Raw genomic sequence first — 21,755 nt, forward strand, 5'->3', positions numbered from 1 at the left:
TTATCTTAAGTTTTAATTTATCATTGATTATTCTTTTCTGTACCACAAACTGATGATGCCCGCTTATGGTAAAATATATTTCTGGTTTTCAAATCTGCAAGCTGACTCTGGTTTTAATTTTATATTTTGCGCCAACCTAGTTCAAGGAAATAATGTTTAACTTTTAATCCAGGGGGTTCCAACCAGGGATGCCAGCTAACCTTTTAAGGGGTGCGAAACCTAGAGAAAGGTGGATCACTGGATCTCATTATTGCACAAATTTTGCTTGAAAAAATCTTAGCCATTCTTCAAGCAGTAATGAAGTTCCATATTGTAGGTCCATGCAAACATTGCACTTGAAGTCAGTGGTAGAAACCAGTCCAGTTTGCAGCAACAGGACTATCATATTCACAGACATCTTTAAACGACTATCATATTCACAGACATCTTTTATTCAAAAGAGATAAATTCCATTGCAATATGAGCTGCTACTCACAGCGAAATGACAATGTTAGATCTAACAATTGGCAGGTCAGTAACTAGCTTGGGGCAGAAAACGGGGTAGAAAGGTTTCAAACAAAATCTATTACAAGAACATTACTTTCTAACTATGTTAGCCAAAATTTCTACAGCGGGGCCAGGCCCCTTTTGTGCCCATCTACTTATGGACCAGATGATGGGCAGTGGGCAGAACTCACAATTCAAATGACAAAAGCTAAAATCAAGACATAAAATCACACACTGCTGGCTAGGACATATCTCAAACTGAGGAATGTTTGAAATTTGAATGAAATACAATGCAGCTTTTAACAATTCGGCAATAGATAAAACGTGAATCACGTCAATCTTAACATAAACCCAAGTAATTAAAAATACGTGGTTATCTGTGAATGTTAGCAACAATTACCAAAGCAAACTATAACTTAATATCCTTCAGTTATGCATAAAGGATTTGCATTAATTGAGTTCGCAGAAAGGGGCTTTGATCCCAACGATGATTTTCTTTTGCCACCAAACTCCTCACTATACTTTTAAGAAACTTCGGAAAGTAAGCTTGTTGGCATATGTGACCCAGAATAACGACCATGGCCTGCATTTTACCAACAGGTTTGTCTTTTTTGCTTTCACTTTTAATTAGACCCATTTTCACCAAAAGTGGATTTACCACCAGCATCGGGGTGTTAGGATACTTTTCAAAGGCATCAGCAATGAGCACATCAATACATTCAAACACACAGGATCGAAGTTTTTCTGCTTGGGGATTTTTGCATGATATCATGTTTTCAATACAATCTTCCTTCAATAACTCTAAAATGTTTGTAAATAGTATTAAATATGATTTAAAATCATCATGTTTATCAATGACTGTGTCATCTATGGTTTAAACAAATAATACCATAAAGGAAAGCATTTGCACTTACCTGATAATACAACACATGCATTTGCAGTAGATTCAGCATTAGTGACAAGCTCAGCAACTTCTTCTAACAAATTGACTCTTTTCGAAGAGGACATACTTATCAGTGAAGATGCTGTAACAGATGACAGGAAATTCTTCGGAGTCAAAAGGGTCTCTGGCTTATCTGCATTTCCGTTCACTAGAGTTGATGATGGTTCTTCATTGTATATGCTTCCATTCACTATCTCATCTATGCGTGTATCCGACGACTGGCTTTCGGAGCTGCTGTCTTCATCAGACTCAGAATCTGATCCCTCATCATCACTGAGACTTCCAAGAACAGACGAACTGCAAAATTCTTTTGCAAGATCTTTGACTTCTTCCACTCCATCTTCACCAAACTGATTTCCATTCAGATCCAGTTTCTTAAGCATTTCTTTTCCAGATAATGCATCGCAAATTTTCAGGCCTCCTTCTAGCTGTATTTCACCAAAAGATAAAATCAGTTCCTTCAAATCAGGATTGGAATTTTTCAGCGCTTCACCAATGGCTTTTGCCCCTTCAGTTCTTACAAGGCAGTCACCAAAGTTGATAATTTCTAAACTGTTGATATTTTTTATTCCCTCCGCCATAGGAATGGCACCTTCTTCAGTAAAAGTATTATCATTGAGATTTAGGTGTTTAAGGGATGGACTGTGTTTCACTGTTTCTGCTAATGCTGCTATACCTTGGTGCCTGATACCATTTTGAGGCAGGTGGATCTCTTCTAATGTACCTATCGTTTTAAAAGCTTTTGCCAATGCCTTTGCCCCTGGGTCTTCTAACCTATTTCAGCAAATAATAAAGTGGGTTACCAGTACTAGTTGAATGCAAAACAGAAATACTCCGACTGAACAATAAAGCTTTCTTGTTAAGTTTCGATGTTTTAGGTTAAACCGTTTATATCAGTGCTGATGTAATTGTTACGATTTATTGCTACATTACGACCGTGATGTCACTTATGAATTAATAGTTGATCCTGAGGTAAATTTGTAATGCAAAAGTTTAACAGGTATGCTACTTTCTAATATTAATAGTATGGAAACAAGCAGAACAATATCATAAGCTACCTGTTTCGACCAGCTACAAAAACCTTCAGTGCTAGAGGTTTTCCTTGTACCACGCTCCTCTCATGGCATTCAATTAGTGTGTCAGCCAATATAATTCCACCACCTCCCAAGCCATTATTGTTGAAGCGAAGTTCTTGAATAGTGTATGCACATCTGCTTTTCAACAGCTCAATACATGCCTGTTTCGGAGATCAGTAAAACAGGTTAAGTACAGACAAAAACAACCGGATTTTACTTTATGGTATCAGTTATCATAGCATTATATCTTGCAAAAGATAACACACATTGTAAAAACGTGAGTTCGAATTACCTTTACACCATCAGGACCAAAAGCATTATCACTAAGATCAATTTCTACCAAATGAGCATTGGCTTCAATTATTGCATCACCCAAACATCGCAGTGATTTAGGAATCTCTGATCGAAGCCTTCCAGTAAACATATCAGACCAAAGACATCTTTCTAGTTCAGGCCTTTTTTTCAATGCCTCTGCAATAAGTTGGGCAGCTTCTACACCAACTGTATTACCAACAAGTTCCAGTGCTTGTAGGTCCTTGCAAGCTTGAATCGCCTCAACAACCCCTCTGGCGTCCGCTTTTGTGTCCAACTTCAAGCCCTGGCCTTTGAAACTGATTATATTTTCCTTCTTTACCTTTGCAAGTTCCAGCAAAGCTGTGACTTGATCTACATTAGACTCGCCCTTTTCCATTGTTTAAGCACTTTACTGGGCCCGCAGCAACCCTACTACAAAAATTTCTAAACACAGAAAACAATCAATCTGCGGGTTTATTCAGCCATTCAGTTTTCAAGATGGACAAATTCATTTTCCTCATTATATTTCATTTCAATGATAAAATGGAAGGCAAGTATTTGTGGAGAACTGCTGTTTGTGACTGTTTCATTTATTTCGGTTAAAGTACGGTAGTTTGTCCCATTTTGGTAGCTTTCGCTCCAGTCAACTATGCAAAAAAATGCTTGTCCCCTACTTATGAGGATAGTGAATTTAAAGTTATAAATTATAATGTAAACTACGTACACGTAAAATCACTTTTTGAAAGGAAAATGTCAAGCTCTACAATCATTGATCACATTCAGAGAATTATCTCGTTATCAAATCAGTTATTTTTGTCATAACTGTGGAAAGTAAAAAATGGTGTCAAGAGTTACAGCGCATTAAAACACATGTTAATACATATTTATTGGACAAGATGAAGCTAGTTTGCTAAGTTTCATGGCAAACTTTGTTTGCTATAGCTTTAAAGTGAGGGGCAAGTCCAAAAATAAGCTCGCCTTAAATCAAAGAGTAGTTGTCTATAAATATACTGCTGAAAGGATTTGTACTAATATGTAGTGGTTAAGCAGCTATTGTCATAAATAAGTGGCAAAAACGCAGATTCAACGCTTAATTATTACGAGGATGGCAGTTCTTATTATGTCACAATAAATGAAACAATAGGGATGGCTCATGTAGTTAGATCAAGTATGAATAGAATGTTTTCTGTGTCAGACAAGTAAATAGTAATAGGTAAAACTATAGCAATGCGGAAAAAACAGGAATGCTTTACCAGTTAATGTAAATGTCATCTGTGACATTTCTATGCTAAAAATAAACATTACGTACATAAACATAAGTGTAGCACCCGCACGCACGAGATTCATCAAAGGAAACAGCAAACTTTTTTATTTTAACGCCGATTTATACCAAATAAATTTGTTACAGTACAATAAATAAACAAAGAATTGAGCCTTCAATGCACGCTAAAATTTGCATCTTTACATGTATGATCTCTCATGGAAAACTGCTGTACTTTCCAGTTGGGGTTAGCACGGCCACCAAGCCACAACATGTTTAAATTAGCCAGCTTGCATGCCCGTCTAAAATTCTCCCACAAGAAATTTATATATTTTGTATGTAACCTAGTCAAAGATTGGCGAACATTGATAATGCTTTTTAAGTATAGGCTACTAAACTAGTTTTGATCAACTCTGACCTGCCTATTTATTTCTGTTAAAAAAAATGTACCGGGATCTTCACTTTTTTCTGCACATGATGATTGATGTTTGATCGCACATCAATCAATCATTTTGTTTTTCCTCAAATGCGTGGTGAAGACGAAAAATTCAAGCCAGTTGTTAACTTGTTATTAGCATGCGTTAATGAACGGGAAAAAGTGAGAAATCGAAAAGCCTTAAAACGTGCTCAAAAATAACTAGGCCTATTCAATAGGCTACTCGATAAGCTTTTGATTTTCAATTAGTTGATTCCGCTAGAAAAAATAACCTATTCAATCGCGCCTCAACCTATTCAAAATTGTTAGTGTTGTAAACTAAATCAATACGCCACACTCAAGAAATGTTAAACCATGAAGATATCAACATTATCGGTTTGCGCGCTAATTTTTCACTAGCGGTCATGCTTGGAGTGCTGGACTAGGGAAGTAAGGAAGTAAAGACTAACGAGGCTGGGAGCAATGGTGATAAATTTCTGCTAGCCGCTACCAGCTACTTGTTATGAAGTACCGAGATCTTGAGCAATGGTGATAGATACCGTTACTTATTATTAACCAATCACTGAGGTTAAAGCCCTGTTTTTAAACACCATGTGCAAGCCACCCGAGTTTTCTTTGAAAGCAACGGGGATTTCCCAACATAGGTTGAGCTAGGAACAATTTTTGTTGGACTTGGCGAGGTCAGTCTGAGGACAGTAGCCTACTTCGTCACTTTAGCGAAATTTTTACCCAAAGTGAAGAAACTTTCGAGCATATTAACTTGTTTAACGCCACAAACTTGAATTTTATCATTTTTATTACACACTCAAAGTACGTAAATGATAAAAGCTTAGGACGTCTGTTAACGCAATGGCAGCCTTGGCAGGAATGAAGGTCCATTAACAGAAATTTAAAATACTATACACAATATGATTTTTCCGCATAGACTAGATAAAAATGTAATACTTTCTTCTTTTCCCTTAAGATATGCTGGATAAATGTGTTTTTTGGTAGCCATCAACGATGACATGGTTTGATTGGATAGTTGCTTTAGCTGATGAGCGAACTGTGTTAGAAAGTTCGGCTCTTGCTGTTGGCTCCTCCATATCTGCTCTGTTTTACTTTCTCTATCGTAGATCTGAAGCCAAAGCAAAGAAAGTTGATGATGCACTTGCCCTTGAAGTTGGTTCGGATTTGGCAAGCATAGTAAGAGATGCACCATTTTCCTGCCTGCAGTATGTTGCTATTAACGGACGTGTTGCATCTACTAAAACTTTTTTAACCTGCCAAGCTAATAACGAAATCAAAGGTGTTGTTTGGAAGAAGGTTACAACAGAGCATAAAGATGTCTGGTCGAAATATGGAAGAACTTGGCAGAATGCAGACAGAGAAATATCTTCGTACGAAGACAGTATCCCATTTGAGCTGGTTGGTGATGATCAAACATCATCAGTTAACGTCATAGAACCCTTTAAATCTTCGTGGTTTGGGGATTCAATGGACGTTGTTCATGAACGTTTCAATCCAGCCTCAGAATCAATGATGCAAAGCATTGTTGGTTTTGTTAGTGGCGATAGACTCAAAGGCTTCACAGACACTGAGAGCATGCTAAGGTTGGGCACCAAGCTTTGTGCAATTGGAGAGCTGGCTTATGAAGACAGAGCGCTTAAGATTAGACCCCCGGCCGAAGGCGACTACATAATCAGCAAGTTTACACAGAAAGAAATTGTGTCAAAGATGAGAGGAAAGGCAACTTTTTGGAAGGTGCTTGCGCTTTTGTTGGGTGCCGCATCCCTTACTGGATTATATTTTATGATACGTCGATTAAAAGCTCGCTATGAAGAAATGAAGAAAGAACAGAAGATACGCGATGAACTAAATGAGATTCGACAACAGCGCACAGCAGTTAGTGGTCGTCTGAACAGAGATTCTACTCAAAACAATGATCAAGAGCTGTGCTTGATATGTTTAACCAACCCCAGAGAATGTGTATTGCTTGACTGTGGTCATATATGTTTGTGTGTTGATTGCTTGGAAGCGTTGCCATCTCCTAAGGAGTGTCCAGTTTGTAGATCGAGAGTTGCAAGAACTGTCCCCCTTTTTCATGCATAGGCTTAAGACTTCCATGCACTAGAGCCAAAATATGTTGTTTTGTTTGTGTATTTATGCTTTGCTTTGCATTAGCCTTTTCCAGTATATCATATTTGATCAAATTAGGTACTGTGTAGGTTGTGTTTGTGGATAGCAGACATACTCTTTTTGACCTTGATGCATCATTTATAGCATTTTGTCATTTCGGTTAGTGGCTGTTACTATAAAGTTTTGTCATCATGCTTTATGATTTGCCATGTGCTTATTATCTCTGTATTATAGCTATGCCGATATTCCTGTTAATAAATTTTCATAATAACACACCATAGATATATTTATTGATTTCACTAAAAAAATTAGTTTCAAACCATTTTTTTTCAAACATCAGTTCATACCAATAGTTATGAACTAGTGCAATACCATATAATTGGATGTGATATCACCAGACTGCTTTGTGTCTTCTTAAAAATATATTTGGATTATCCTGTCCACACTTTTCAAATATTGTCTGCCCACTGCTTTGACATTGATATGTAAGGATACAAAGTTTTGTGACATCATTATGAATTTCTAAAGGTGTTTGTAAAGACTTGAGTTGGAATCATTTTGAAATGTGTAGATTCACAATTCTTTTTTAACTTAAAAGTTTAAACGATATCCATATTAAAAACATATTGTACCCCACGTACTCCAAAACAAATAAACTGATTGTCTGATCCAGAACTTCTTAAACTGTGGGTCGTATTGTAATGCATATAACTTCGGGGTCCAAAAAAGTTTTAAAATGTGGAGTTAATGCTAAAACAAGCACACTTAATATTAATTGTGTTTATAAATAAATATACACTTAATATTAAATGTGTTAAAAATAATAGTGTAGTCAAAGTTCGATCTTGCGGATACCATCTCCTGCGTTTTGCAATGATTCCACTGTTGGCAGACTTATACAGTATGTTGTGTACGCAGTGGAGCCAGCAGTGAAACCTTTGATGTATCTACCCTCTCGCGAGTCTTTTCACCAGGAGAAAAGATCAAATCCGCGGAACCGAACAAACCTCGACGCGCTGCCTCGCCAAATACGTTGTCCATTTTGCGCAAAATGTGAGCATTCCAATTTCCGAAATTTCGATCAATAATTGGATTTTGAAGCGATTTTTGCGGATGAATATGCAAAAAATAGTTTTTGCTGAGATCCCAGTGGGCTAACGTGGTAGCTGACACGCCACCGTCGACTTTTTGGTATGGATTCGGTCTTTGCATTGACGTTTCTTCGACATGCACCCCTAGCTGAAAGTAATAACATGAGTTATGGGCAAAATATCTCCATCCCAAATGCTCTTCAACACAGAGCAAGGAAAATTTATTCGGCCAAGTAAAACTCTTAGCGACAGCGAAATTTGTTAGCTATTTGCCGAAAATGTACATGTGGAGCCTACGTTGTAGGCTAGGGAAGAGCTTTGGATCAGGAATAGATAAGATGTTACATAATCCATCGTACTATACCGAAATGTGGCGCTCTGTCAGCATTTTAATGCTTGAGTATTTTAATTCCAAACAAATTTTACAATGCACCACGATATACTGCATTGTTCTTTAACATTTTAGATCCTGATTGAGTGATTTGTAAGAAGAAAATAGGCCAGTAGTTTAATTGACAATTTACGATTAATTGGCAGCTAACGACTAAAACCAACCGGCTAATGGTTAAGGAGAATCGGCAAATTTCCCAGTCCTGATGTAGGCCTATTCTATAACCAGAGGTGTCGTCGGTAATGGTACTTGGCAAAAAATGTACCGACGGTTCCGATATTCGGTACTATTTTAAAAAGTAGTTCGGTACTTTGTTGGTACTCGGTACCGGTACTTTATGTGTAAAAGATGCTGCTGTGAATATAATGTTTATCGCTATTATACCCCGGTAAAGGTTACTCCAGATCAAAACATATGTGACGTTAATCGCTTGCAATTTTACTTGACATTTATGGATTAAAAAAGATCAACAATTGCTAAAATTAGTATTAAGGATTAATTAACATGTATTTTTGAAAACATATTTGTTAAAATTTCGAAATTATCACGTAAAAAGTACCGAGTGCCGGGACTGACTGAAATTTCTTGAAAAAAGTATTTCGGTACAGAGATTCGATACTTTTTTTCAAAAGTACCGACGGTACCTATATCGGTACTGAAAATGGACCACGGTACTGCCCACCTATGTCTATAGCCTACCTGAAATTGCTTCCTGTAATACTCTCCTAAATAACGAGTGGTAAAAGCCCAAGGCCATCTTCGATCGAAATGTTTTGGATATTCGTGGTAAAACTGTGTGAGAAAAGTGGAGTTTGGTTCGGCAAGTACCACACCCATGCTGATAACATTTCCAACAGACCTGAATTATCAGAGTTTTGATTTGTGTAAAAGTTAGAAATGAGATGAACGGCATAGGCTACATGCAGTAAGTTGGCGTTGGTTAGTATGGCGGAAGTCATGATGATATTGTGTGTAGTTTTGACTAAGCTGTTACAGTAATCAAATTGGAAATACAACAAGCGAATCTGTGGCAAACGCTACCTTGACAGCAACACGGAGTTAACGGTATAAACTTGCGTCTATAATTACCGGCCAAATGTAGCAGAATAATTTCGTAGAGAATTGAGATTTCTTAACGTAATGACGTCATTGTCTATGTAAATCCCTCCTGATTTTAACAGAATTTGCATACGCGCTGCATCAGTTTGTGGAATCACCCGAGAAATCTATTGATAAGTAAACATACAATTTATACATATATATCTGTCACATTAAATAAGATGCATTGTAGGCCATATCCAGTACAACAAGTATTCAGACCTTAAGGATTATTTTAGTCGTATACTCCTAACGGTATGTTGTAGTTAGTTCAAGGCTTTAAAAAGTATAATGTATTATCGGTATTGGTATCTTGCAGATGTCTTTTTATAGAAGAAACCTGGGACAGTCTTCAGAGAGTAATCACGCAGGCCCACTGGGATAGACAACAACCATACCTTTACTCCCAAAACTTCTTTGGGCGCTTCTATTTTTCTTAGTTCCAAACACGGTAGTTCAGCCACGATTCTTTCCCACAGTGTTCCTAAAAACGCAATAACATAAAAGCAAGTAAGTTCGGCTAAGTTCCTTACTTGCATAGTTTTACTAAACGCAATAATTAAGGCAAAACTAAGCTTACCTTTTGGCTTTGTTTTGCTGTAATGAAAGAGGATTTTTTCGGGTTGCTGATGACTCGCTACGGACCGCATTGCCATGTAATTGTAAAACCTAAAGCTTGGCGAACCGAACCAGATAAAATGCACAACATTCGGCACTTTATAAGTACGAGCGTTTTTTTCCTTCACGCCGCAGTTAATCCGCAGGTAAGGTAACTTTTTGCACACTCTGTAGCTTATTGCCCCCGCTGGCTTATAACAAGTTTCATCTTCCCGATCACCATAATAATCATTCTTTGATACATTGCGAAACATTGATTGTCTGCCTGTCGATTGATTTCCTGACAGTCCACTTGAAGTTGAGTTACTTACGCCAACTTCTCTATTAAACGAAACTGATCGCATGACCAACATAAGGTACAGTACAAGGCTAAATTGTATCAACACAAGCACTACCACAGCGTTGTGTGACTTGACCATTTTCTTTTTGCAAATGCATAAATGTGTTTTTACTTATACCTGGCGGTGAAACAAGTATTTCCGTTGTATGATGACACATCGGTACAACTGCTCGTAGTTCACATTATTCAATTTTCAACATTGTATCGGACTCTGTTGGTTCCTGTTCTTTTGGTATGATACATTTGTGTTCGATAGCTTTGTGATTGAGCAAATCATTCTGGACTGTCAGCAGAAAACTCATGTATTGCCAAAATATATAATGACGTGATCGTAAAGTATATGCGAAAGCTTCTAAGGTAGACTGCACATAATGAATAGCCAATCACCACAGCAAATGGCAATATAACCATAATGTACATTAGTACATGAAACTTCATCATAGAATGAACAATCGGACACAAAAGGCCCCTACGGTATTTGCTCTACGAATAACAATCATAAAACGAGTATCTTCATTTTACCAGCTAAATGAGTCCTGGACAAATAATTATAGTTATCTTGGGTGTTATCTTCGCCTTTATAATCTCTGAGTAGTCGTTATCAAAACGTGCGTCACGAAATAGTGTGAACTAAAGTAACAGACAAACCAAAATAAGAATTAACATTGCCATAATGTTGCATATAGGCATCGAGTTATTGCATAACATAAATCTGAGAGGAACTTCTTGGCACATTTTTGCACTATGAAATGTGAAATACGTTGTTGCAGCGCAATAGCCAATTAGCAGCGTGTTCGCACCGTTTATTTGCATTAATAAGATGTCTGTCTTTTATTCTTTGCCTTGAATCTGATTCTGGTGTTTCCGAACGATATTCAAGTATTCGTCTACGTCATCTGGTGACCCCAAAACAACAGGTACCCTCTGATGGATTTTGCTTGGGACAACATCAAGAATGTCTGAGGTCCCTGTCGTGGCCTTGCCCCCTGCTTGGTTTAGAATAAAAGCCATCGGGGCAGCCTCGTATAGCAGACGAATCTAAAACGTTCATAGATTATTTCCACAACGGAAAGGATTTTCGTAATGCGGCGTCCCAGAAACGTCACCATGGCTTACCATGAGTAATATTGTTGATAGAAATAATGACAAATTGGTGAAAGTAAGCCAGTGGAAAGTAACAACTATTCATACAGTACCACGAAACACAAGCAATATTAATACGTAAACGAACCACATTTAACAGGGGAATACGTGGCAAGAAAGACTTTAAAACTACATTTGTTTGACTTAAAGCGTTTGCTGAAAAGTGGTACCAAAAAAGTGAATAAACAAGTAGGCAAGCAAGAACAACATGTCGTTACAAGCGCAACAACAAGCGACTCTTACGTGCGAAGCAATACTTTGGTCCTGTTTGCGTCGTAATAACAACATACCAACTAACGAATGGCTAAACAGTGGTTTCGCAATCGCGCGACTGTACTATTAGTGCGCTAACCACAACACGTACCTTTCCGTTAGGACTTTTACTGTGTGCAGGATAGGCAAAGATACCGCCATAGACCAATGTTCGATGCACGTCAGCAACCATGGAGCCGATATACCTTGCGTTATACGGGGAGCTGCCATCCTGTTCAAACATTGATGCCATTTATAGAGAGATCAAAGGAAAACTCATACATTCCTGTATAACAAAGGCTAACACAGGGTTTCTCAGGGCCCAGTGGCACCCTGGGAGCGTTCTATGGAGCTCACGAGCAGATGCCTTACTAGTGAGCTACAGTGTAGTAGTAGGGAAAACGGGGCAAAGCGGGCCACAAGTTTCTTCCGTTTTTGTGCTCGCTGTGCAAAATTAGCGACGCGAAGGCTACTGCACACACAGTAATGAAGTAAAATGTGTTTTGCAATCAACAATCTACATTTTTATTGTTGAGCAGGGGGCCACGGATCTTGAGGGTAACTGTAAGGAGGCCTGAACCATGAAAGGTTGAGAACCACTGGGCTAACATGTACGAAACGACACGTCCTCGAAAATATGGACATAACAGAGCTGATTCATAAATATTATGATCGTGAGATTTGGGACACGTTTTTGAAAGAAGCGGTCTATCATGCTTGGAACAAGCCTGACTATTAAATAAGCCTATTTACGTGGAAGCCAAGTATTTTTGGACAGATGCTGACACTAAACTGTCATAATTGTGATGATAAAGCATGCAGTTTGAATTCAGTATGTGTTATGTGGCACCACCCTTACCTGAGGAAACTTTTTCCTCTCTATATATTCCTTCATTGCCGGATCCCAAAACTTGGCATAACCTTCGTTGATGCTGAAGATTTTCCCCTTCTTCTTAATCCTCATGTTTCGTTCGGTTAAAATGAATTCTCCAACATTCTGTGTCAAATCCGATTGAAAAATAGTGTTTGAAACAAGAATTACAAAATTCATTATTATGTTAAGAGTTCACATTGAAGCTTTCACACACAAGGTCAATGTAATTAATATTGGCAAAACAAAGAGTTTTAAGAAACATTTCACGCATCAAACTGCATTGATGCTCCATATAAAACAGTTATATGATTGCATTGATTGCTTACGCAAATATAAACTAACACAAAATTTGAATTTGGGTGCCTAACAACATCAGGCTATCCTCACATTAAACTTGTGACATAAATTGTGAAAAATAAAAGTGAAGCAACCCACCGGATCAAGCATAAACATGTCAACACTGGAAGAAGTTGCCAGAACAATTACAGTTGCACTGCCATACAAGGCGTATCCTGCAGCAACCATATTTCGACCATTCTGCAAAGCATCGTTCTCACTTGGAGCTCCGTCATGTTGCTATGCAAAATGAAAAATTTTCTTGTAATTTTCTCAGATTTACCAGGGCTGGTAATAATTCAACGGTCACGGCCATATAGTCACTACTTGTGAAGTCATATTCTAACTTACAGACAAAAGCACTATTTATTCTTAACAAGCGAGATGAAAAAATGAAAACTGCTCTATTATGTCATTATATTGTTATTACACTAAGCACAAAGCTTATCAACAAAGAAGAAAAAAGTCGATTTACAGAGCAGCACATTCCCATGCGTCAGTCAGCCGATAGATTTCCAAAAATTTTGTACAAAATTCATTCCTACATCAACAGTTTTGGCTAATGGCTAACAAAATTTTCGGTTGCTACGAGCTAAAGCTGCTAAGTTGCTATAAGCATGAACAATTATCCAAGTCTTAAAATCTACCCTCTTCTGAACAACAAATACCCATTTCACCTTTTTGTATATGCCGAAGATGGTTCCAATTGAAACAAGACAATCAATATTAGAAGAGCCATCTAGTGGATCAAACGTGACAATATACTTTCCCTGATAAAGCATAAACACTGAGGATTACCCTAAATACCTCGGCAAGGCCTCAAGATAGTCAATTTTTCAAATCATTTAAAAGCAGAAGAGAAAGGTCTAATACCTGTTTATCCAAGTCAACTTCAATACTTCGTTCATTTTCTTCAGAAACCATTAAACAGGTGGTGAAAGAATGCTTTACCATGTTGATGAACAGCTCATTGGATAAGACATCCAACTTTTTCTGTTCATCCCCAGTAGTATTTGTGGTACCAGCAATACCATATCTACACAAAGGTAATAAAATATATTTTCAATAGTCAAAATATTTTTAATAAGCATTACCAAAAATGTATATTAACAAAAATTCCCCTCAGGGATTATAATAAATTCAAATAAAACTGTCTAAAAACACCATTACAGCTTAACCAAACGAGCAATATATCAAAAAAGTCATAATACATAAAATATTTATGAAGTTGTATTTGAAATTTATGATAACGACATCATAACACTCACAAGTTAATGATTCCAGCTCTTCGAACTTTTGTAGCAATTGCTTTTATAGCAGTGCAAATTGCATTTAAAAGTTGAGTCAATTCGCCGGTCGCCTCTTTAACTTGTCTCCCTCGTTCAGTGATATACCTGGTCAAAGTTACCATGTTGGTATCAAGGTTATCTCTGCCGGACTCAGCCATTATGACTTTTTCTAGCAATATTTGTAATACCCAAAACCTGATGGAAAAGAAATATTTGTGACAAAATGCATTTACACGAGACAAAGTGGAGCTGGTACATACAGTATAACATAAACATTTAAAGTTGCACTATGAAATTCCCTTATGTTGCACAAGAAATTTCTTAAAAGATGTGCGAAAAGTCTTAATTCTTGCTGTGATTGCAAGGCATTAAAGTAGATGTATCACAAACTACAACAATAACATTACAAAGTTGGTTTTTGATATTTTGCTTGAACCCAGACCCTATACATTTTAATTTGGCGAGCTCGATTTACTTGTAAACGTCTATCAACTATATTTTGTTTCTCAACTAGTCCAGCTGCAGTAAAAACGTCCCTAACTTCTTCCTGGGTGAAAAAGTAAACAAGAGTGCCATCACCGCGGGTGTAAAAGTTTTGTGACAGGCATCGTCCTGATTTAAAGCGCAGCTGTGCCATATCATAACGACCATAGTCACGGAATAAAATCATACCACCTGGCTTTAACAATTTCACAATACGCTGTATGGCAGAATGCATGTTTTTAAACTCCAGAGCAGATAATACAAAGATCATAATGACAATGTCTAGTGATTCTTCTGGCATTGGAAACTGTTGATCTGTAGAAGAAATATCATGGACAAATGCATAACAGCGTGAAGTGTCATAATTCTTGTGTGATTTGACTAGGTCCACAGCAGTCTGTGAATAATCACATGCATATAGAAATAAGTTTGGGTCTTGAGTAACATTTAAAACGGGAAAAATTGTATTTCCAGCACCACATCCTATCTCCATGTATCGCAAACTAGAATTTGAACCAGGCAAATCTGCTTGCAACAATTTGTTTGGAGATTCATGGTCGCATTTCACAGGGAATAGAACAGTATCTTCACTTTCATTTTCTTTTTTGGTTTTCTCATATGTTTGCTTTTGTAATTCAATTTCAGAATCATCTGGGGAAAGTGTCTTTTTATCTGTTGCTATGAGTTCTGGAAATTCTGTAAACAACCAGTGTCGATCTTTAAAAAACTTATTGTCATGCTTTTCATAAAATTTGTCCCAAAATGATGCGGCATTTTCCAGATACTTTTGCTGGCTTTCTTCTGTCATTGCGTTTTCTGTTTGGTCACTAGTAATTTTATGTGCTTGATTTTCTTGGTCTTCTGTCCATTCAACGTTATCCCACGCGTTGTGCTGAAATACTTTTGAATCGTCTGTTAAATGTCTGTTTCCAAACACAGGGCGTTTGCCACTTTGCATGGCTGGATATCTTATAAAGTAAAGCTATAAAGACACAATTGCAGCAGCAACAGCAGCAGCAAGTCTTTACTCTAAACCGGCGCACTTCACGCTTCTCAGAATCTTGTCGCCAAATGACGAAACGAACAAGACTCAAACTCAGTATAGTGCATCGATGAATAACCACCACGTACCCTACCCAATGAGGAGACGCGGCACACGCCTTAACCCTATTCTAACTAGGCTTGGCTTCTCCCGCACACAGTCATAGCAAAACGTGGCGTACAGTTGCATTGTTTGCTGTAGAAACTTGAAATTTGGTGACTTTTCCTAAAAAATGTTCAGCTATCTGTCCATGTTTGTTTGATAAAGTTGGATTTTGTAATTTTTGAGATATTGCGATATTTTCATAATTTTCCTCTGCTTTGCTCTGCTCTCCGCATTGAAGCGTATTACTCATTTACGCACCAATAACTCGACTAACTATTCTCTTGCGTTCTCTTCTCGCGGTCAGCTGGTTTTCCGCACAGCGGGGGCGCGGCGTAACAAGAAGAATTTCTAGAAATGTGTGACTTTTAGAAATACTTAATTTACACTAAATTCACTTTCTTTAGTTTTACAATTATGATGTATACAGGAAGCCAGATGATTTTTCTACTTACCTGTCAAAATCCGATCAGTTTACGACGTATAGTTTTCTAGTAATTAACGATTGAAAATGTGTGTGCGGGGTCGGCCACACCTAGTTTTTTTGTAAACTCGCGAGCCTGGTTAGGATAGGGTTAAAAAACTGACCAATAGGCAGTGGGAGTACGGTTCTTTGAGCCAATGCTACTAACGCCGCAAGGTAAACCAAACACCAAGTTTCAATCGTTGAACTAGTTTGAACCCAAAGGATAAAGTCTCGTATTTCTGTGGTTATTCTCAAAACATTATCTCCAAATAATAAACAACCTTTACGTTCAGTGTAAATAGCAAAATTTGCCAGTATTGGTAAATATACTACACTACATACAAACGGGGTTTCTGTAAAAGAGTACCAAACTGAGGTGGAAGCAATGCTTCCATATACATAGGCTATATGAATATATATTACATACTGTATAAATATGTATGTATGTAGAAGTGTCGGTAAAATTAGAACAACTTTCTGTCGAAAATTACCGATACGTTGATCATTGTCATGACCTCAAAACTCAAATACGAAATTCAAGTAATTAAGGCTTTATTAAAAACAGAACAGAACAGAACAGAGCAGTCCTAAAACAAAATAGAATCAGTTAGCTATATAATACTTACATATACTGTATAAACTCGTACTATTGAGCAGCCAACACGCTGACAGTGGGCGGCGTGATTATGCGCGAGGCAAACCAGCAAAACAAAGGAATGTCACCACATTCATATGCAGGGTTTGGTATTTGGTAATGGACAGTCATTTGTCAGAATTTATTCGAAGTTCGAAAGAGAGAGATAAAGACACAAGGATGCATAGCTTAAATAGCAGTTCGTGACAAAATGTAAATATTTGCGTCATCATGGTACTGCATCTATGACTAAATTGTAAAGTCCGAAATTCTAACAATCTACCTTTAGCGTTTGCCATCCCGTCCGTTAGTTAGCGACAAGTCACCACGTTTATTTGCCGAAAAAGTCGTGTTTTTTATTTTACCAGGAATTGCATCTCTTTCAGTCATCGTTTAGACAAGTATAGGCACGCAGGCAATCTTCAGAAATGTCACTCCACGTCAAGTTACGCCCGTGGCCGATGCATGTGTTTTTGTCAATAAAATAATACATAACGTAGCTATAACGTATAACGTAATGTAAATAAACATAACATAGTATACGTAACGCAGGTATAGTATATAATTATATATAATGTAGGTATAGCATAGCATACATAGCTACACATAACATAATGACATGCGCTATAAAATAAACCCATTTTATTCGACTTAATCGAAAACAAAACTTGAACAAATTCACAAGTAGCCTACATTAGCATATCAAATGGTGAACCGATATCTCATTTAGGCCTATTAGTAACAGAAGTTTTGAGAAGCCAAAAAATATCAATAAACTGCTTTTAAGTAGGGTTTACTCGATTTAAGTGGGCGACTTGGCAAACGTAACCGCCTCGATCCAGATTATACGCATCACGCACAATCATTTCAATGTTATTGACTGCATGGACTGATGGCAGTACCCTTTACCGATTTTAAATAACTTTTAAAGATACTGATAACAATAACGCAAATTAAATATCAATTGTTTGCCAACCAGCTTCCATCAAAGCCTTGTTATGCGATATAGTTTCACTAAAACATTCTCTTTTGATAACAAACTGATAGATAACACTCTATTTTGTGCAAAATCAAAGCTGAATTGTTTTCTCTGTCTTGATGCTAAAACAGTTTGGTTCCCAACGCCGTCGTATCACTCGCATAGACCTGAGACCTGACCGGTTATGAGCCTAATATTTTATAACCTCAATATTGCAAAAACATATTTTTATCTTATTTTACGCTTTCAAGCTTTTTAGCCGTTTTTTCCTTTTGTGGCGCATAGAAAAATTGGAGGTAAAAACTGAAAAATAAACTTAAGATTAAAGCCGAAAATAAACTGAAGATGACTCCATTTAAGCCAGTGTTTCTCAAACTTTTTGCGATCGCGTACCACTCATTCGTTTTTTTTGCTACACTGCGTACCACCTGGCTCCTGAATGACTTATTTTACTCAAATGTACCGGTATTTATTAGTTATTACCGTTATTACTATACCATAACACCAATGAATAGCAAGAAAACACAATTTAATTTGATAGATGCAACTGTTTCTTCTGCACAAGCTTGTCTATCCGGGGCAACACATTACTCACAGCACATCGAAAATCATGTTCAGCGGTACGCGGTACCACTTAAAAAGCTCTCGCGTACCGCTAGTGGTACGCGTACCACAGTTTGAGAACCACTGATTTAAGCTGTCTGACTTCCATAGAAGGTTACTTGTCCTCACCAGATAGCACAGTGAATTACGCAACATAAAAGTTCTTCAACATTCGACAAATCATAAACGTAAAATGACTTTATCGGTAACACTAACACGTGCATACGAGACCGAGGTTACTCAAACCAAACACATGAACTAAAGATAAAAGAACCCAAGAATTAAAGAAAGAAGCCCAACTTAATCCAAAAAATTGGGGTATAGGATGTTTACGTGGCATTGACCGCTACAAAGTGGATGCTGAGGCAGCTGAAAAATAAAATTTAAAGGATATGTCATTGACGTTTTTTTCATTAACCTAAACTCAGATTTGCGCATTTCGGCCAATATTTTCTGTTTCTGAAAATGAAACTCATTTACAAACTCACAAGATCTAACTATTGCTGCAGTTAATTGATTAAAATTTGTGAACCATAAAGCCAAAGTCCATAAATATTTTTTTTTTATTTTGAAGAAAAGCGAAACTGCTTTGCGTTACTGTTGCGATGTGCAATGTGCTGGAACATGTGCAACAGTAGACATATCTATTTGCAGAAACAAATAAATAGCTTTCTTGTTTTCGACTTCTAACCAAAATGACTTTAACTGTTGTTGTTTATGAGATTTTCATTGTGACAAATTCTAAACATAGATATCCTATAAAACGACATGTTTTATAGGATATCTATAGTTCTTAGATAAAAGGTTGAAGGACTTACCGGACTACCCTGAAGTTCATTTCTGGAGTTTAGTTTGGGTTTGCGGTTGAATTTTCGATCTCAATTTACGAAGATGTCTATATTTCGGCCGTTGTACCCAATTTTCAGAAGAAATTCTACTTTTATTTTATTTATAGTTGGCGCAGGCTTATCTTTCGATTTCGTGTTCAACAGAGGAACGCGCTACCTTTTTTACGACGTTATGAATAAAGGCGTAAGTATGTAGCCTATACTTTCTAGCCAATCTAGTGTTGTTGTTACAGACGAGAAAATGTTAGTTGTGCTTTTATTCCTAATAAGCCACATAAGTTCTATGATGTTTCACTCACAACCTTGTATTAACCCAACTGTTGATGCACTTCGGGACAAGACTCGCTAAACTGGCCATAGGCTACAGAAATATACTCGCCTGAAATGGATATATAGATTTTTGATAAATTTGTAAATTTAGCCAGCTTGAAAGACGTTCCCTGCATGGTTTTGTCAAAAAACCGGTTGCATATACATTTAACAAAGAAACTTTGAATACATAAATGCAATTTTATGACAAACTCTTAGAATTGTTATTTATTCTATTAGAACTGGTCGGGGCAATGTTCTCCATGCAAATAACTTGTCAACTAAATTTTTTTGTACACATTTTGGTATTTTTCAGGTTAAAGAAAAATAAAACATATTTTCAAATACAAATTTGGTGCAACTAGTGTCATACTTGAGTAGTGTCGTTCTTTTGTGCAATTTAATTCCATTAGCACAAATTTTAAACTTATACCCGGAAACAGTCTGGTTTGTTCTTGTGCCAAAGTTTGCCCAATGCAGGGGTGGCCCGCGAGAAGGTTCTGAGTGGCCGGCGCGGTATTTTTCCAAATGACTTATATTATTATCAACTGAATCGCCTAGGTAATTTATGGCGAACTTACATTCCGAGAAATTGGTATTTATTGTTTGCATTCTTTGTCTATTACCCTATACCAGGGGTGGCCAGACCTGCTTCATGCTCGAGCCGCATATAACAAATTCCAGTTTTAAAAGAGCCACAACACAAACACAATAAAAAACACGAATTTATTCACTCACAAAGAAGTGTAGCTATTGATAAACATGGTGATACTATGAGTCTCCAACTGGGCTTCACCAACTCTTTTTGCAATTATTAGTATAACCATAACCAAGACTTAAAACTAGGTCAGCCCTGACGTACAGCTTCAATCTGACAGTTTACTTAACTACAGTGTACAAGTTAGCACACTTCTGTACAATAATGTACTTTTTGGAGTGTAATTTGATTATTACTAACAATGAGTCCATTGTTACTACGTGTGATACAACGCATTGTTTCATAATCTGATCAAACAACTCGTCTAGACCGGGAAAATTGCATGTCTAATTCATCAATGCAAATTCATTAAAGAGCCGCAGTTTGGCCACCCCTGCCCTATACTATAGAGCAATAGATAGATAATATATTATAGTCTCTAGTGCAGGGGTGGCCAACCGGTCAGAGACTAAGAGCCTCACTTCTTACTGTGTTAACCGCAAAGAGCCACATCGTACACATTATGATTTACGTTTCAGTTTCATCATCTTTATTCCGGGTCGAAATCTGATGTAATCAGTCATTATTTAGCAAATATCAATTGAACATTAGCCAGTAGAGATTACTTTTCGGTATTATTTATCTGCCTAAAATGGATAAGATGTGCTCTCTTTCGGAGGTTCAATATGAACGAAAGAGCCGCAGGTTGGCCAGGCCTGCTCTAGTGCAAGGGTGCACAACTGTTCAAGTTAATTTATTGCATAACAATTTAATTCTAAGATTAGAATTTTGGTGTGAGTGTTTTAATTAGAAATTAGCAGTAAACACTCAAGTGGCCCACCTCATCATTCGTAAATTGCATTTGGCCCTTTGGCCAAAAAGGTTGGACACCCCTCACCTAATGCATAAGCGACAGTTTTTTGTCAAAGGTTTAACTTTATTTAAAACTGATGTAAACAATGAAGAATTTATGGGTGATCTGTAGCAAATCCAACATTTTCATGAATATAGTGATAGATGGTGGTTGTATCTATACTCTTATATATGGTTACAGCATGGTTCAAGAAAAGTGCGCTCATACTGTGTTCCATGTCTCAGAAGTAGCAGTGAAGTGAGGGGGATTTTCGACAAAGTTTTTTAACTCTTTGTAAGGAAATCTTTCCCCTTTTCTCTGAAAGCAAAAATTATTCATGGATTATAACTACATCAATTCAAATCTGGAAACAACCCACAAAATTCCATTAGTAAACATGAGGGTTAAAGATTCCCATAATCATAGGAAAATTTCCCAATTTGCATTTTCAGTGTCTAGTAGAGAATTATTTCAAGAAAAATTAACAAGTATGTGTATTTTTTAGAACGGATTTAATTACTTGGAGCCAAAAATTATGCAAATGAAAGCAGCAGCAGAGGACGAAGATGATGAATGAACAATATTGAACAAAATTTTTTGTATACTTATCCGGTTAGAAAATAAAATGATTTAAATTGAAACTTAGTTTGTCTGCTTTCTATATATAGCCTTTTGCATGGAAATAGATAAAAT

General features: G+C 37.1%; 5 protein-coding genes and 1 long non-coding RNA gene across 7 annotated transcripts; 2 read left to right on the forward strand and 4 right to left on the reverse strand.

Annotated features, from left to right (window-relative positions):
- Positions 1–415: 415 nt before the first annotated feature.
- LOC143446660 (ran GTPase-activating protein 1-like) lies at positions 416–3,280 on the reverse strand. The gene is made up of 4 exons (XM_076946404.1): positions 2,798–3,280; positions 2,488–2,666; positions 1,401–2,203; positions 416–1,287 (listed from the first exon to the last, which is right to left on the reverse strand). Exons 1-4 carry the CDS (start codon positions 3,194–3,196, stop codon positions 917–919), a joined length of 1,752 nt encoding a protein of 583 aa, XP_076802519.1. The 5' UTR covers positions 3,197–3,280; the 3' UTR covers positions 416–916.
- A 2,158-nt stretch (positions 3,281–5,438) lies between these two features.
- Positions 5,439–6,892, forward strand: LOC143445707 (mitochondrial ubiquitin ligase activator of NFKB 1-like). The gene has a single exon (XM_076944989.1). The coding sequence runs from the start codon at positions 5,499–5,501 to the stop codon at positions 6,585–6,587; it is 1,089 nt and encodes a 362-aa protein (XP_076801104.1). The 5' UTR covers positions 5,439–5,498; the 3' UTR covers positions 6,588–6,892.
- Positions 6,893–7,420: 528 nt separating this feature from the next.
- Positions 7,421–10,285, reverse strand: LOC143445706 (uncharacterized). 2 transcript variants are annotated; one of them, XM_076944986.1, is made up of 5 exons: positions 9,775–10,285; positions 9,593–9,678; positions 9,186–9,322; positions 8,796–8,955; positions 7,421–7,853 (listed from the first exon to the last, which is right to left on the reverse strand). In XM_076944986.1, exons 1-5 carry the CDS (start codon positions 10,229–10,231, stop codon positions 7,509–7,511), a joined length of 1,185 nt encoding a protein of 394 aa, XP_076801101.1. In that variant the 5' UTR covers positions 10,232–10,285; the 3' UTR covers positions 7,421–7,508. The 2 variants fall into 2 exon arrangements, with proteins under 2 accessions (XP_076801101.1, XP_076801103.1); XM_076944988.1 differs by having other exon boundaries at positions 7,634–7,849.
- A 151-nt stretch (positions 10,286–10,436) lies between these two features.
- On the reverse strand, positions 10,437–14,339 carry LOC143445708 (fructose-1,6-bisphosphatase isozyme 2-like). Its single transcript, XM_076944990.1, has 7 exons — positions 14,026–14,339; positions 13,631–13,793; positions 13,435–13,527; positions 12,857–12,997; positions 12,407–12,544; positions 11,660–11,779; positions 10,437–11,190 (listed from the first exon to the last, which is right to left on the reverse strand). The coding sequence occupies exons 1-7, from the start codon at positions 14,202–14,204 to the stop codon at positions 10,984–10,986; spliced, it is 1,041 nt and encodes a 346-aa protein (XP_076801105.1). The 5' UTR covers positions 14,205–14,339; the 3' UTR covers positions 10,437–10,983.
- Positions 14,242–16,075, reverse strand: LOC143445709 (tRNA N(3)-cytidine methyltransferase METTL2-like). Its single transcript, XM_076944992.1, has one exon. It carries the CDS (start codon positions 15,485–15,487, stop codon positions 14,450–14,452), a length of 1,038 nt encoding a protein of 345 aa, XP_076801107.1. The 5' UTR covers positions 15,488–16,075; the 3' UTR covers positions 14,242–14,449.
- Positions 16,076–19,160: 3,085 nt separating this feature from the next.
- LOC143446015 (uncharacterized) lies at positions 19,161–21,703 on the forward strand. Its single transcript, XR_013113878.1, has 2 exons — positions 19,161–19,387; positions 21,568–21,703. It is a non-coding gene; the product is annotated as an uncharacterized LOC143446015 (long non-coding RNA).
- The last annotated feature ends 52 nt before the right edge of the window (positions 21,704–21,755 follow it).

The sequence above is a fragment of the Clavelina lepadiformis genome, chromosome 2, assembly GCF_947623445.1.
Source record: "Clavelina lepadiformis chromosome 2, kaClaLepa1.1, whole genome shotgun sequence".
Lineage (NCBI taxonomy): Eukaryota > Metazoa > Chordata > Ascidiacea > Aplousobranchia > Clavelinidae > Clavelina > Clavelina lepadiformis.

Bases quoted from the DNA above. Each gene is read 5' to 3' on its own strand.
- LOC143446660 (XM_076946404.1), bottom strand. From the start codon at position 3,196: ATGGAAAAGGGCGAGTCTAATGTAGATCAAGTCACAGCTTTGCTGGAA. The intron at 2,667-2,797 runs GTAATTCGAACT...TCTCCGAAACAG, and splicing joins TTGGTCCTGATGGTGTAAAG to GCATGTATTGAGCTGTTGAA. The intron at 1,288-1,400 runs GTAAGTGCAAAT...CAAACATTTTAG, and splicing joins TGCATGTGTTGTATTATCAG to AGTTATTGAAGGAAGATTGT.
- LOC143445707 (XM_076944989.1), top strand. From the start codon at position 5,499: ATGACATGGTTTGATTGGATAGTTGCTTTAGCTGATGAGCGAACTGTG.
- LOC143445706 (XM_076944986.1), bottom strand. From the start codon at position 10,231: ATGGTCAAGTCACACAACGCTGTGGTAGTGCTTGTGTTGATACAATTT. The intron at 9,323-9,592 runs GTATGGTTGTTG...ACTTATCAATAG, and splicing joins AAGAAGTTTTGGGAGTAAAG to ATTTCTCGGGTGATTCCACA. The intron at 8,956-9,185 runs GTAATTATAGAC...CTGATAATTCAG, and splicing joins TATTCTGCTACATTTGGCCG to GTCTGTTGGAAATGTTATCA.
- LOC143445708 (XM_076944990.1), bottom strand. From the start codon at position 14,204: ATGGCTGAGTCCGGCAGAGATAACCTTGATACCAACATGGTAACTTTG. The intron at 11,780-12,406 runs GTAAGGGTGGTG...ATGTTTGAACAG, and splicing joins AGAGGAAAAAGTTTCCTCAG to GATGGCAGCTCCCCGTATAA. The intron at 11,191-11,659 runs GTACGTGTTGTG...TGAACGTTTTAG, and splicing joins GTAAAAGTCCTAACGGAAAG to ATTCGTCTGCTATACGAGGC.
- LOC143445709 (XM_076944992.1), bottom strand. From the start codon at position 15,487: ATGCAAAGTGGCAAACGCCCTGTGTTTGGAAACAGACATTTAACAGAC.